This window comes from Phyllostomus hastatus, unplaced genomic scaffold (genome assembly GCF_019186645.2).
Source record: "Phyllostomus hastatus isolate PE091 unplaced genomic scaffold, TTU_PhHast_1.1 phas_contig_34, whole genome shotgun sequence".
In the NCBI taxonomy this organism is placed as follows: Eukaryota; Metazoa; Chordata; class Mammalia; order Chiroptera; family Phyllostomidae; genus Phyllostomus; species Phyllostomus hastatus.
Window position 1 is genome coordinate 23,315,394 of NW_025333857.1, and position 15,230 is coordinate 23,330,623.

At 35.6% G+C, this 15,230-nt stretch overlaps 1 protein-coding gene across 3 annotated transcripts in view; it reads right to left on the reverse strand.

Annotated features, from left to right (window-relative positions):
• The window catches only part of KDM4C (lysine demethylase 4C), a 381,686-nt gene that overhangs the window by 258,219 nt on the left and 108,237 nt on the right, over nt 1–15,230 (reverse strand). For all 3 annotated transcript variants that reach the window (XM_045840410.1, XM_045840409.1, XM_045840411.1), the window contains 2 exons: nt 11,437–11,540; nt 7,295–7,432 (listed from right to left, as the gene is read on the reverse strand). In XM_045840410.1, the coding sequence (XP_045696366.1) occupies nt 7,295–7,432; nt 11,437–11,540 (242 nt within the window). The remainder of the gene's footprint in view (nt 1–7,294; nt 7,433–11,436; nt 11,541–15,230) is intronic.

Here is a 15,230-nt window from a genome sequence, read left to right on the forward strand (position 1 = left end):
GGGCACATGCCTGAGTTGCGGGCCAGGTCCCCAGTGTGGGCCACATGAGAGGCAACCACACACTGATGTTTCTCTCTGTTTCTCCTTCCCTTTCCCTCTCAAATAAATAAATAAATAAATAAGTAAGTAAGTAAGTAAATAGAATCTATAAAAAAAAAAGTCACTGAACAAAAGCTCATAGTTAAGAACTAGCTATATACAGTACATTTATCTCTTTAACCTTCATGCTACTCTCTTATATTGTTATTTTATCTTGCCCAATATGTTTCCTTCTTCCCTCTAAAAACATTGTACTAAAGGGCACATTTACAGGATATATCCATGAAACTTCCAATTCTGCAAGTGCCCAAATACCTATTAGTTATTACAGAACAGAGGCTATTAGTGATATATTTGGATGTTACACATCTCCAATTTATAAACAGATAAGCTCATGGTTTGGAAATCAAAATATCTTTTAGTAGAAAAAATTACATCACATCAAAGGATCTCAACCCAATCATACAAAGGCCTTATTTAATTTACTAAAGACCTGTGGGTCTCAACCCCAAAGCATCCACCAGACTCACCTACGGGAATTTTTAAAATGAAAATGCGGTATCTCCTCACCAGAGATTCTTATCCTGTTGGTCTGAGCAGGCTAGGAATCCATGCTTTTAAAGCTCTAATGGGTCAAGAACAACTCTATGCAGAGACCACATCTGTCTAAAAATGTCAGTGGCTTGCCATTTACTTAGCTAGCCTTCTTTACATTTATGGTTGGCCATGGGATATAAAAGGAAATTTTCAGGTGGGTCTCAGGGAAAGATTTTTCTCCCAGACAGAGGCTTTCTAGTCCACTGCTGGAAGTCTCAGATTTTCTGAATCCCACAACTGAACACTTTATCAGAGTAAAATAGGAACAAACGTGAATATTGTCTAAATACCTTTTCCAGATATATAAATACTAACTCCCCAGCTGGAGTACAAGCTCTTAAGGACATGAGGTCTTATGCTTCTTTTTCTCTACATAATATTCTCTTATTCCTTTCAAACCCTGTAAAAAAGGCACCATACAGCCACCTATCAGCACTGTACCACCAGGGCCCAGGAAACAGAAGGTAAAAAGAGAAAATGCAGAATATAAAAACCCCCATGGCTCACAAATTTGTAATATATATGCTTTACCAGAAACTTAAAATTAGAATGCCAAGAACTGTTAAATGAGCAATGTGAAAAATAGTCCACATTTGCTTTCTTTCACAAGCCACAAGAATAGAGAAATGTCACTCTATTAGTATTTTGTGATCTAAAGCATATTAACTTATAACCTAGTGATTCACCACTAAAATGATTCCTGATTGTTTTAATATATACTGCTGCCCAAGATTAAAGGTTTTTTGGGAAGGATGCTACCTGATTTAAGAAAAACCAAATTTAATTTTACAGAAGGATTGAAATATAAAATAAAATGAACCCATATCGTGGTTTTTGTATGCGAGAAAATCTAATAGTTGAAATCCCTTCCAGATGAAAGGGAAATCAATTTCAAAACTCTATCATCTCTTTTTAAACTTGTTTGAACATTTGAGGATTCAAATGTCAGAATGCTTTAAAATTAGATAGTAAAGTAATGCTCCTGGAGTTCATAAGAGAACATTCCCAGCTCTGCAGTGCAATTTTTCAACATTCTGGCATATCATATTAATAGAGTATCACCTATAATAAAATTAGTGCAAAATAAGAGATATCATTTTGGAGTTACCAACTATTACCTCTTCCTCCAAGAAGATAACATTATTTATCGTGCTGTAGATAAGTCTCTCACACTGCACAGTGTCATAAATACACCACTTCTGATGGTGTAGGCTAGATATGACCATCCCCAAGACAATGATTCTTTTTTACTCAAGAAAATCAATAAATAACTTTTCTTCCCTTTGAGACAATCACAGTGCTTGAGGCTGATGCAACACAAAAACAAAATATCTTCACAAATGTCTCCAAACAGTCAAGCTGAAAATCTAAGCCAAAGTTTCATTTAACAGCCTGTCAGTTTTCTGATGTGAAGCTAATGAATGCAGTGGCAAACAAATCCATCAAACCTAACATCAAAACAACTGCATTTCATCCCACCAAACGGAAAAATGAAATACAACCTGCAGGCCAGCTCTTTGATCCAACTCAGCCAGGAAGCAGCCCTGTGAGTGCCACACAGCTGCTGCACAGAAGTAATCATGGACTCCATTTCACCACAGAAAGAAAGAACACACCACAAACAGAAAACATTCACCTCAAACATGCACCAATATCTTATTTCAACTGTTAATCTATGTTACATATTTTAAACCTCTACTACAAAAAATGAATATAGCATTTTACTCTAGATTGCTCTGATGTTCAAAGTTACTACAATACCTAAGATAATAACTTGATAGTACATCCCATTCATACCACAACTTTACAAACAGGGATTTATTACAAGCCCTCTGCTCTTTACAAAATCTCCTTGAAGACAAATAATACATCTTTCCCCTTTGTGCACACACACAGCACAAGTCTTGTTGCAGAGGAGAAAACGGCTGAGCACTCACCAAAGCCAAACATTGCCTAAGTCAGTAGTCAAATGAGCATGTGGCTACGTGGAACATTCTCCTCAAATTTTTTTAGTGAAAATCTTACCTCTGGTTAATGAAATGGGAAAAATTATATAAATGCCTTGTCAGGTGTCCTCTGAAGACAAGGCCTACTGTTCTGTAGTATCACACAGGATTTGTTATGCTATATTTTGCAAGTCAAGGCAAAAGAGGGATAAATAATCCTCATTGATGAGAGGAAGAAAGAGAGGAACATGAGGAATAGTAAGGATATGGGGCATTAGTGGAGATTTTTAGGAACAGGGAGAGTCAAATTAAGGTGGCATCAAGGTTATGAGGTCAATGCCCCTCATGCACACCTTTGTCCATTTTCTGAAGATCTTCTCCATAATCTAAGCCCCAAAAAAAAAGCCTTCGTGTGATGAGACAGTTTGAATAGACATGATTAAAAAGAGGGAGGGATTATTGGAACTAAGTGCTAAAAAAAAACAGAATATACTGAAAGGCAGTAAAATATTCACATAATTATAGTTGTTAAGAATATAAAGCATCTAGAAATTTGCTGAAATTTGGAAGATAGCTACTTGGACTTAGCACAAATAATGGAATGGGAGTTCCAGTCAACGTTAGTAATTTCTTAAACATATATACCACATACCAAAAGGTCAGTAATACATTCAAAAAGAAATCCACAGAAATCCCCTCTCCCATCCTACTCAAGAGATACCACCAGAAGGCAAGCAGCCAATGACCAAGGAAGCAGTCCTTGACTCCTTGCCAGAGCCAACTAGACTCTCACTTCTTTGCTCTCATCAAACAAGGTTATCCTTCCATTGATGTATTCATAGAACATGCACGGCACCTGGCATACAGCAGACAAGCACTCTGAATAAATGGAGCTCTGTTCAATGGCAGCCACGTGAATGGGCTGACAAGGTCATATTAACCAAAGTCCACTAGCAGTCGAACAAAGATAATATATCAGTGAATCCCTGAGGATTACCTTTTCAAACCCTAGTGCCATTTTCTAATTAAAGAATAGCCTTCTGTAGCAACTCTTTTCTAAGTCATGAAAATAAGAAATACTAGTTTGTAATATATGAAATATAATTAGTGGAGATCCCACATTAGCTGATTAATGCTGCACTACAAACAGATACTTTATCAGATGCTTTCATATACTCAAATCAAGTATGTGACAGGTAGCCCTGGCTGATGTGACTCAGCTGGTTGGGCATCAATCTGAGAAACAGAAGGTTGCAAGTTCGGCCCCTGGATGGGGTATGTACAAGAGCAATTGATTGATGTTTCTCACTCTGTCTTTCTCCTCCCTTCCCCACTATCTAAAAATAAATAAGTAAAATCTTTTTAAAAATACAATAGGTAAAGCAGATATCACCCCCCAGTGCTTAAACTATGAAAAAGTATGCCATTATTTTTTAAATTATCCCTCCCAAACGCATAACTCATCATTGCTTGTGACAAACAACTGAGTTTGTTGTTTTTTTGTTCATAAGTATCATTTAGAATACACAGAAAAAAGCAAAGAATTAACACAAAGTAACAAACTTGGTAATCCTGAAAGCTAAAAGTCCTTTAAGTGCAACTGACTATTGATCTACCATACATTTGTCCCCAAGCAAACACAAAAGCTAATTGCCCAACTCACTAATTTTCCAAGGTGCATGTGGCACGCACACCATAATTCGTAAGGTTGCCTAAAGAAACAGACATGAAATCAATAAAAATATATCAAATAAGTGGCAAAAGAAACTAAAATTTGCAAAAAAAAAAAAAACATAGCACACTGTGATATGTAGTGTAACAACTTATTAACTGAGAATAGCCAAGAAAAACATTAATATTGAGGAAATTATTAAAAAGTATAAGGCTGTTTTAATGAAAAATTCTGAATTGTATCCATTACAAATTTAGTTTCCTATTTTTAAGCAAAATAAATAAATTAAGCCCTAGCTGGCATAGCTCAGTGAATTGAGCGTGAGCTGCAAACCAAAGCGTCGCAGGTTCGATTCGCAGTCAGGGCACATGCCTGGGTTGCACGCCACAGCCCCCAGCAACCACACATTGATGTTTCTCTCTCTCTTACTCCCTCCCTTCCCTCTCTAAAAATAAATAAAATCTTTAATAAATAAATCAGCTGCATGACTCCAAGTAGATTCTTAGTATATACCACCAGGTCAGTTATTCATCAGAACTCTCTATGCAGAACTCTAGGCATGTGGAATGCCTAGATATCCATGTTGAATCCCTGTAATCTACAACAATCTACAAATACTGTATTTTACATGACAAAAGGGATTTTGCAAATTGCTTTCTCTGAAGTGTAGGGAATCATGTGCAAGAACCTGAGAGAGGCCCCTAGAAGCATAGACCTAGCTGAAAGGTCAAAAAGGAAAAGGAAACTCAATCCTACAAGTGCAAAGACCTGAATTCAGCCAACAACCTGACTGAGTGAGGAAATGGATTCTTCACCAGTCTCCAGTGAGGAATACAGCCCACAAGTACCTTCATTTTTGCTTGGTGAGACCAAAGTCAGACCTATAACCTATAAAACTATGAGGTAGTAAACGGGTATTGTTTTTAAATCACTAATTTTATGATAATTTGCTATAGCAGCAATAGAAAAAGAATACATTCTCAGGGTAGCACCACCTCACCAAAAGTAAGGGAAGGGTGGAGACAACACCTAAAAACATAGGTAGTTACAACAATTTTAAATTGGCCAAAATGCATTATATATAACCACTGTACATTTTGTACCTAGTACAATACCCAGAATAAAGTCAGTCATATCCCTTGATTAAATTGAATGCCATAAATCAACACAGCAGGAGTGCATATGAACATATCTAAGTTTTTTCCCCCTCAAAACAAATCTATGGGGTAGAAAGGTATTCCTACTTTGTATAGGAAGAAATGAAAAGAACAAATGACTTTCCTATTGTTACATGGCTAGGTAAAAGAAGAAAAGTTTGGCCTCAAATCCTTGCCTCGTCCACCGCAGTACACTAGTTCTTAACAATGCCACAATTCTAAGTTCCTTCCAAGAGTAAGGTTTCAGAAAGGATCACCATAGACCCCTCTGCCATGGTCACACTCCACTCCACATGACATGGAAATGTGAACACACTTTAGCCTTGGGGAGAAGCTATTTTGGTCAATACCTTGAATTAGATCTGAAATATGTAGTAAACAAACACCAATTCATTTTTCTAGTGACTCTAACAGCTGTGATAGCTAACTTACTATGTCAATGATTAAAGAAGCAAACTACAAAATAGCATACCTTGTTATAACTTCGAGGTTATGACACTGTTTCAATACAGATACTAGCATTACATTTCTGCAAAAACACTGCAATAGCTGGCTAAGGTACATACACACTGAGTTTTCTTTCTTTTTTAATTATGTTTATTGTAATAGGAAGGATGTGAAATGGGAAGAAATAATTCAGTTCTCTTCCTTTCTAAATTACCCTTCAAATAAAAATTACTCAGAACAAAAAAAGTCTTCTAATAGCAGGGCTTTCTTATATGTCACAAATTCATTCAAATGCTTATTGAGCTGCTAGAGGGCTATAGTTTTTAAAATATATTATGCAATTTTCTAAATACACATATAAATTAAACCTAGAGTTGTCTTTCCTAAATATTTGTATTCAAATACACCCAATGGTTCTGCATGCAAGCTTTATCAATGTAGAATGTATAATACTAGCTTGTACCATGCAGTAGCCAAGATAAGTCCATGAAGGCTGTATATATCATTTTCCTCTAAATCTATGTCAATTTTATATACTCTGTAAAACACAGTTTCGTTAAGAATCTGCTCTCTCCCTGTCTGTACCAAAGGAAAGCAACCTAACAGAAACCACCATCACTTTGAAGGTGTCTTCTATTTAATGCCACAGGGGAAAATTAATTAACAGAAGTTGTTTGTGAATGAAAATACACAGCCTGTGGAACTAAATTAAACATAATGGGCAGAAGTAGCAAAATTTTATTCTAAAGTTAACATCAAGATATATTTCTTGTTTTACATAATTACTTTTAAGAATTAATTTCCGGCCCTGGCCAGATAGCTCAGTTGGTTACAGCATCATCCCAATACACCAAGGTTATGGGTTGGATCCTTGGTTAGGGCACATACAAGAGACAGCCAATGACTACAACAGAACAACAAAAATTGATGTCTGTCTGTTCTGTCTGTCTCTCTCCCCAAAATCAATTTTTAAAAATTGTTAAAAAGAATTCATTTCTGCACTGAGGGCAGTTTTAATCCTTTCTTACCAGTCTACCTCAATTTCTTGTTATGATTTTACTGACACTTTCTTTTGTAAACAGTTGTTTGCTAAGCCATGGACTGAAACTCTTACATGGAGATAGTTCAGTCAAGGAGCCACACACAGGGAGCTACCAGAAAGATCTTACAAAAAACAGCCAGTGGCCTCAAGAGAGAAAACAAGTATCAGCTGCATAAAATTACCTTTCAAGTTAAATTATTCCACATTAATTTCAAAATACACAAATGTAGCTACAAATGGTAATATAACCTATGTAAAATCTAGTCTGAAATAAATTACCATGGTGAGGTACACAATGAGGAAAAAAATAAGTGCTGCATATGATCTTAGCTTTCCCTCTATACTAACCAGAATATACATTTAATTTATGCTTTATTTTTGAGGCATAACTTACCAATTTAGCAACCTTCCCATAGTCAATCCATCTGATAGTAGCAAAATTTGTAGATTCTGCACAGTTGAAACCATGATTAAAACCAGCATGGTACCCATATGGGAAAGTGATCATAAATTCTCCAGCTTCCTGAGTGATCTGCAGAGTAGAAAACAGACAGTATTTTCCAATTTTAAGACTTCTCAAATTATGAATACAATTAAAATATATTTCCTATAAAATAAATAAATAAATAATGCCATGACATTGGGATACACCAGTATAAAAGAAGTACCCCCCAGATCCTTCATTTAATCCTTTATTAGTTGTTCAAGAAACTTTTAAGACTTTTCTAAACAGGTTTTGACCAGGGCAATATAATTCAATTATTCAATCTATAGTCAAAGATATCATACTTCATATAAAAATATCTTTATGTTATTCTAATAAATCTGTTCATATTATTAATCGTGTATACATTTGAGTATTTTTAAGTTTTGCATTGCTAGAATTATATAATAGGACATGTCATAACTGACTTTTTCCAAGTTAGAACTGCAACAATTTTGATAATACATGCTGAACAGGTTTTATTATGAATTCCTATTGCTAAAGAGTTGGCGGTGTTCACAAAATTATTCTTCCACAATACTTAGAAAACTATCAATTAACTCTATTTTATCTAATAGTAAAATTTCTATCAAAAAACTAGACAAATAAATATATATGTGTGTATGTGTGTGTGAGTGAAGGGATTTTTTAATATAATTTAAATAATAGGTAAATCAACCAGGAGCTACAAAGCAAGGATAAGAATGTATTTATTTTTATTTTCAAAATTTAAAAGATTTGTATTTTTATAATCATCAAAGCACACAAAATACACCATAATCAATGGAAAAAATAGTAAAGTTAAATTTTTCAGTGCTCTTTAAAAACTGGTTACTCTATGCTAGATTATCAAGTTTATTACTCACTGGTTCATTCAGTCACCATGGTTCATTTCATTCCTAAAATGTTGAGAAATGAGCATATGGGTATATAGATGTGTGTAAACATACAGGAGACACACTGTATGAATATAGGTATACACACAGCAATTCACTTGCAAGTTTGGGAATGCTAAAATGTTGTGTGTGGCTGTATTTTCTTTCCCAACAAGTTTGAAATTTAGTTCGTTGTCCCCTCTCCCCATGATACCCCAGCAGGTGTCCTACTGCAATGAGTTGCAACTCAGCTGCCACCAGGCAGGCAGAGAATGGCTTATCAGTGTTCAACATAGTTCCAATTCCACCATTCTGAACCCTGTGAGGACACAGCCTGAGTCTCTCCTTTCCTCGCTGAATCTCATTAATTATAATTGTGCTTTGAAAACTAGGAACATTCTTGTACTATCTGATAAAGAAAACTCACCCTGCTCAACAGTTTCTAGCTCTATAAAGGTAGGGGAAGGGAAAGGACTGCTGTCATTGGAAAAAGGAAACTACTGTCACTGCTCCAATGAATCCCACATACAATCCTCCTCTACTCTACCTAGAAAACCCTGCTCTTGCCATGATGAAGAAGAACACCTGCCCTCATTTAATGGGACTCTAAATTTTATGCCTCTGTAAAATTTCTAGAAAAATGTCAGTCGCAGTTAGCTAAAATATAAAGCCAATTTACTGCCTCTGTGTGATAAATTTGTTTAAAAAAAAAAGTACTGTGAAGAAAAGAATGAGTCCCTTTTATTATAAGACTAAACAATCATTGCAATTCCATGTCATGGAAGAAGTTGGAAAGAGTAATACATACAATCTAAAAGTAAACATTAACTATTTGTTAAATACATATTTTCATATATATGTATGAATATGTACAAATACATTGAAAGAAGAAAGAAAAAACTGTTACTCCAACTGTGAAATGATTGCCTAAGAAGAGGGGCTGAATGGGGGAGAGAGAATAGTTACTATATAACATATACTATGGAAAGCCCTTCATATAGACCAGTGATTTTCAACCAATGCACCACAGGAATTTTTAAAACATGCAATACCCGACTATTTAGTCAGGGGCACTGACCTCTTTTCCCTCAGATTGTCAAATTAAATAAATGACAACAGTCAACACAATAATAGTCATCCAGTGTGAATGGATCAAAATTATACTTACTTTTGTTGTCTCATCAGCAAAAAAATTATTTTTTGTGTGTCGCAAAATTTTAGTTTATGTGTGTGATAAGATGAAAATGGTTGAAAATTGCTGAAACAGATGATATCTTTTCATCCTCATAATAGCCCTAATAAGTAGGTACTATTATCATCCCTTTTTCCAGATGAAGAAAATGAGGCTCTGAAAAACTTAATTTATCCAAGTGACAGAATCAGGAATGAACTTGGAAGTTTAATTCCAAAGCCTGTGCTACTCTATCCCATGTTACATTAACATCAGAGAATAAGTTCTTCAAGGAGCACAGTGTCATACACCATTCACAAAGGTAAAAGGGGAAGTCGCAGCATTTTATAGAAATACTTTAATTGTCAATTGGCCTTCGTGTCACTAGTGTCTCATCATCTGAAGATAAACAATCTCCTGCCACTTCCACGGAAATCAGAAAATGTCCCATCCTCAAAAGATGACTTGGGGATCCACAGACAAGAAAGGGATGCAAAGCACCTACCTCCTTCCCCTAAAGATTGGAAAGTACCTACAGGCCCTAAAGACCTCCATCCTGGGAGAACAAGCCAATCCCTCAGTCCTGCTACTTCATATAAGCCCCTCTCCAAAGAGCAACTCGATCAATACCTATCACCAGTCCTAACCCCATGGAGGTTTTTTCTTTCTTGTGGGACTCTAGTCCACTCCTCCTCTACTTTCTAATATTGCAACTTTAATAAAAGTGCCCAATCAAACTTATGCCAACCACCTGAAAGAAACACTCACTGATGACAGAAAAGCCCAGTGCCCTGAGGTGTCTGCAAGACAGACAAAGTCCCAAAGTGACAGAGGCCCCTTTGGGGGGCACAGCCTGTCACCTCTATGCTTGCAACAGTGCTGTCACCTATCACCAGCTCCTCTCCACACGCACAGTGCACACTTCCCATGGACATTTCCCACAGTGCACACTCAGAGTCATGTATTTTTGTCATGGGTAAAAGTATGTCAGTAAACCAGTGCTGAGAGCAACCTCATCACATAAGACAAGTACGTGTCATAATGACTGCCACATACACAGTTTGTGAGTGGGTGGGGGGATCACTTTAAGTTGGAGAAGGATTCTCGGTCCTTGAAAAAATTCTACTTCAAACAAAGCCATAGTAAGGTGGTGGGGGGCGGGGGCAGGGAGGCAGAGGGGACTTTAAGGGCCTCAGATTAAGAAGAGGTAAAGATTTAGTCACAGCGAAAAGATTCTAAGGCAGAAAACAACAAGGATTATGGGAAGAAAGTCAAACAAAAAAAAATGGAGATGAGAGTGGAGCTATTTTTTAATGTTTCCAGAAGTAGCTAAGGGCTTAATCCTCCTCCAACTGAGAGAGAGCTTTTATTTACCTAGGCAAAAGCTTTTTTCATTTCAGCTCCTTCACATAAAAATGCTCATGTTCTGTAATAATTCTGACCCAGTAACTACCCATGGACATAAAAAAGAGGGCTTTAGCATGTGAAGAGTCTAACAGAACTTAATCTTTAGAAATACCCCAAAGCAATATCTGATTATTAAGTCATCAGGCAATTTTATCCATAATGAAATCTCAGTTGTATTATGTCTAAGTGTGTTTAGAAGCAATATAATGGTACCATAATCATTGATTCTAACCAATGAAACTGCTCATAATAACTGCTCTGAATTCTTTTTTAGAAAATAGACATAAATTAAGTTGCACATACAGAAGACTTCATTTTAGAAGCGCTACATTCTATTTTGTCAAATGTGCTACATTTTATTATCAGTAGTTATAACTAAACCATGACAGCATGAAATCTCTAGTAAATGTATTCTGAAATAAAAATAATTTCAAATTACTATTTAGATAAATAATTGTTATAAAACATGAATCTGAATTTTTCTCCCCACATCCTAAAAATTCCACTGTGAAGTCACAGCTATATTACTTTGTTAAATGTGTCTTAAATACAAATACTACACACATAGATTGATCTGTTAAAGAGTAATACTAATATACCTTATCAAAGGGAATACCATATTTCTTCAACACTGAGGGAGATATCAGTGTCATCTTGTGGCGAAGAAATGCATCACACCCTTGAGAACTGCTTGGGAAAAAACCTAAATGGGAATAATAAATATAAGCATAATATATCAATTAAGATAAAATTTCAGGTAATTTTTTAAGCTTTGTGCTGTTTGTCTTTTAAAATGACAGCTTTATGCAATTACAGGCCAATTTCACACCACACACACACACACACAAACCATGTACTAAAAATAAGAGTCAGAATTTTTTAAATGATTTTATTTATTTATTTTCAGACACAGGGAAAGAGAAGAAGAAAGGGAGAGAAACATGGATGTGTGTTAAGAGAAACATTATCTGGTTACCTATCACACATACCCAACCAGGGACCAGATTCACAGCCCAGGCATGTGCCCTGACTGGGAATCAAATGAGCGACCTTTCGGTTCACAGGCCAGCGCTCAATCTACTGAGCCACACCAGCCAAACCAAGAGTCAGAATTCTTAAAAATTAACAGATACATTTTTGTATCACCAAAGGTTGACTTTTATAAAAAAAAGACCTACAAAGAATTGTTTCCATAACATATAAAATAACTAAACTCGAAAATTTTTCAATTCCTAACAAATCTGAATTTAATCTGCCTAATATCTAATTAGTGGACAAAATACTAAGGGAGGTTAGGATGGGTAAACATGTGTTTTAGTAGAGGAATCTCTCATTTTAAGACTCTTAGAAGTGATTGTTCAAGAAGCATTGCCTCAATACCAGACAGTGGACAGATAGCAGTTTCCCACCTTTTTTTGTTTCTTTCTGATTAATTTTAAACAATTTAACTGCTACTAATTTCCTGAGTCAGTCAAACACTTGGAAACCTGCCTCACCAACCTGTATGGGAGTAGCATTTTGAGAAGGCCTTTAAGTGAGAAAGCTAAACTGCAACAATCTTTTCTATAGTATATTACAAATCAAAATAGTTGTTTTTCTCCATTGCTGGCTTCAACCCTGCAGTTCTGTCTGAAACAGACTCATTAACTCAGTTATGCAAGCCAAAAGAAAATAAGCATGCTTGATGCCCTGCTCTTTACCTCCTACACTCAGAGGGGAAAACTACCATGGTGATGGGAGTGGGCAAGGTAGAAGGGAAAGAGAAGAGAAACATGGAAAATACAGGAGAAGCACAGAAAGAATTCAGAGGGAAAACAGAACTCACCAGGAAACCATGAGTAAATGAGTGCAGTGTTTATGAGTAAAGTAGAATGAAACACAGATTTTATGTAACTCCTCCACTGCCAAGTAAATGTTACCTTATCTAACTCTGTGGCTCACTATATGCAAATAGCTTAAGAATGTGACCATTCGGACAAAAAAATTACCAGCACTCATTAAGCAATCATGTACCATTTTTATCTCTTAGAAAAGTGGGGTTTTAAGGAAATATTTTTAAAGTAAATAAGTCATTCTTGATGCCACCACTGAGTGTGTGAGGCCACAGATTATCAGAAGAAAACAAGTCAAACAGCCAGAAAAAACCATTAGAGTATAAGAAACCACCTGCAAAAAGCAGTATATTCTGCTTAAGCATCTGCACCTGGATTTTTAAAAAGAAAAACAGACAGAAATCCAAAAAAAAATTACATGCCAACAGAAACAAGAGAAATAGTATAATTTTCTACAAAACCAATGGAAATAAAAGGAATGATTTTGCCCCATATCTCATTCTATGCAGCCCTCTCTTCATGGCTAATATTCAATAATATATAAAAAGAAAATAAAGCGTTATGGTGAATAAAGAACATTTTGAAAGAATGCAGACTTCAGTGAATGGAAAAAAAGTACCACACTAATGTAATGGCCATATCGACACAATATAATGTCCTGAGGCATATCACAGAGTAAGGAACAGCAGGAAGATCCCCATGCACAAAACCCATGGAAACATTTTAATAATACAATTTAAATGGATCTATCAAACTTTTCAAATCTGTAATGTTGTGCAGTACTAAATGAATTACATTTTAAATTAAAATCAATGAAGAAAGAGGACTCTATTTAATTTTCTTTTGATATGGATTTGTAATCAAGACCTATACAATGTGGTGACTGGTCCTAAGTTAATTCAAATTGGAAAACCACTGAAGGAAGGTAATTTGCAGTATATTAAGAACTTCTCATTGGTTCAGAATTTATATTAACAACAGGCTATTATATTTTATATCACCCTGGAAAATACCTCATAAATAGCACAAATTATATACAAAGCATGTATGTCGAAATGAACTTCACCTCAAAAGACCTGCAGGAGTACATAGTTCATACCCACCCTCACACCACAGTCTATGAAAAGTATTTTATTCAATATATACACAAACCAATATAACCAGAATATTATTAGATATAATATTTTTAAAACTCAGACCTATGTGAGCTAAAGAAATGTTACTATCTTTCATGATAAATAAAAAATAACTTGAGTCACCTGTATGAATAACAAAAAAGCTGATATAAAAGACAACATCTAACTAAAAATTCAACTTAAGACTATCAGAATATTTGTAAAAGTCATGAAATAAAGAGAATACATGGTGTGTGTTAAAATTTTTGGAAGTTCTTTTTTTTTACGCTCTTTTTTTTTATTGTTGTTCAAGTATAGTTTTCTGCCTTTTACTCCCATTCCAGCCCAACTCCCCCCAGAGAAGTTCTTTAAAATATGCCTTTCCGAATCATTTTTTCTATTCCAACATTTAATTACTTGATGTTCTTTTTATAAGTTTTGAATAATTTATTTGGAAGATATCTTCTCTAAAAGTTATCATATTTTAATGATACTACTATAACATTCCATAATACTTTCCAATTTGCTAGTCACCAAATGGTATAGTCCACTCTTTCACAGTCTTGAAGATCAAGAAGTTCCAATTAGGACACAGTTCTACACTGATCCCTAAATCATCTAGGAGTGAAAATAGCAGCTAGCATACCACTGCAACACCTTACATGCCCCATGGCCACTAGGTTATAATGCCAGGTGGAGAAGTATCACTGATAAACCTGACACATCTTTCTACTTTTGTCATGATAAATCACTTGGTTTATTTTTACATAAAAACAAACATACTAGGGGAGCAAGATACAAAATCCGCATGGGTACTGTAAGGTGGTTGGGTTTTCACTCTCCTCTCCTGTGGGTATATTTTGGTGGAAGCATTTGACAGGTAGCCTACTGTACTATGCAAACTATTATGTGCAACTTTTAACAAGTCTTATACAATCTCATCTAACAGGCACTTAACACACAAGATTGCTTGAGCACCAACTTTCCTTTCTCCAATATTGCACTCAACAAACATACAACTTTTTTGGTATTAAACAGCAGAGTGGAGTTTTATACCAAATACCAAATTGTTTGAGTTATGTGAAGCCATTTTTATCTTGCCTGCATGGTCAAAAAAACAAAGAGAATAATAGTTGTCAAGACTTGAGACTTCCAGTCAAGATGGAGATAGGTAGATATGACTCACCTCCTCGCACATTCATATCAAAATTAGAAATAAACTATAGAACAACCATCAGAACCGAGTCAAAAATCAAGTTGAATGGAAGTCTTGACAACTATGGAATTTAAGAAAACACATCCATCCAGACCGGTAGGAGGGGCACAGATGAGAAACGGGCTGATCCCACATCCACGTGTGGTGGATAAAAATTTGGGAAGGAGATCTCAGGAGTAAGGAGTCCCAACCCCAAACCAGGCCCCACAGCCCAGGGTTACAGTGCCAGA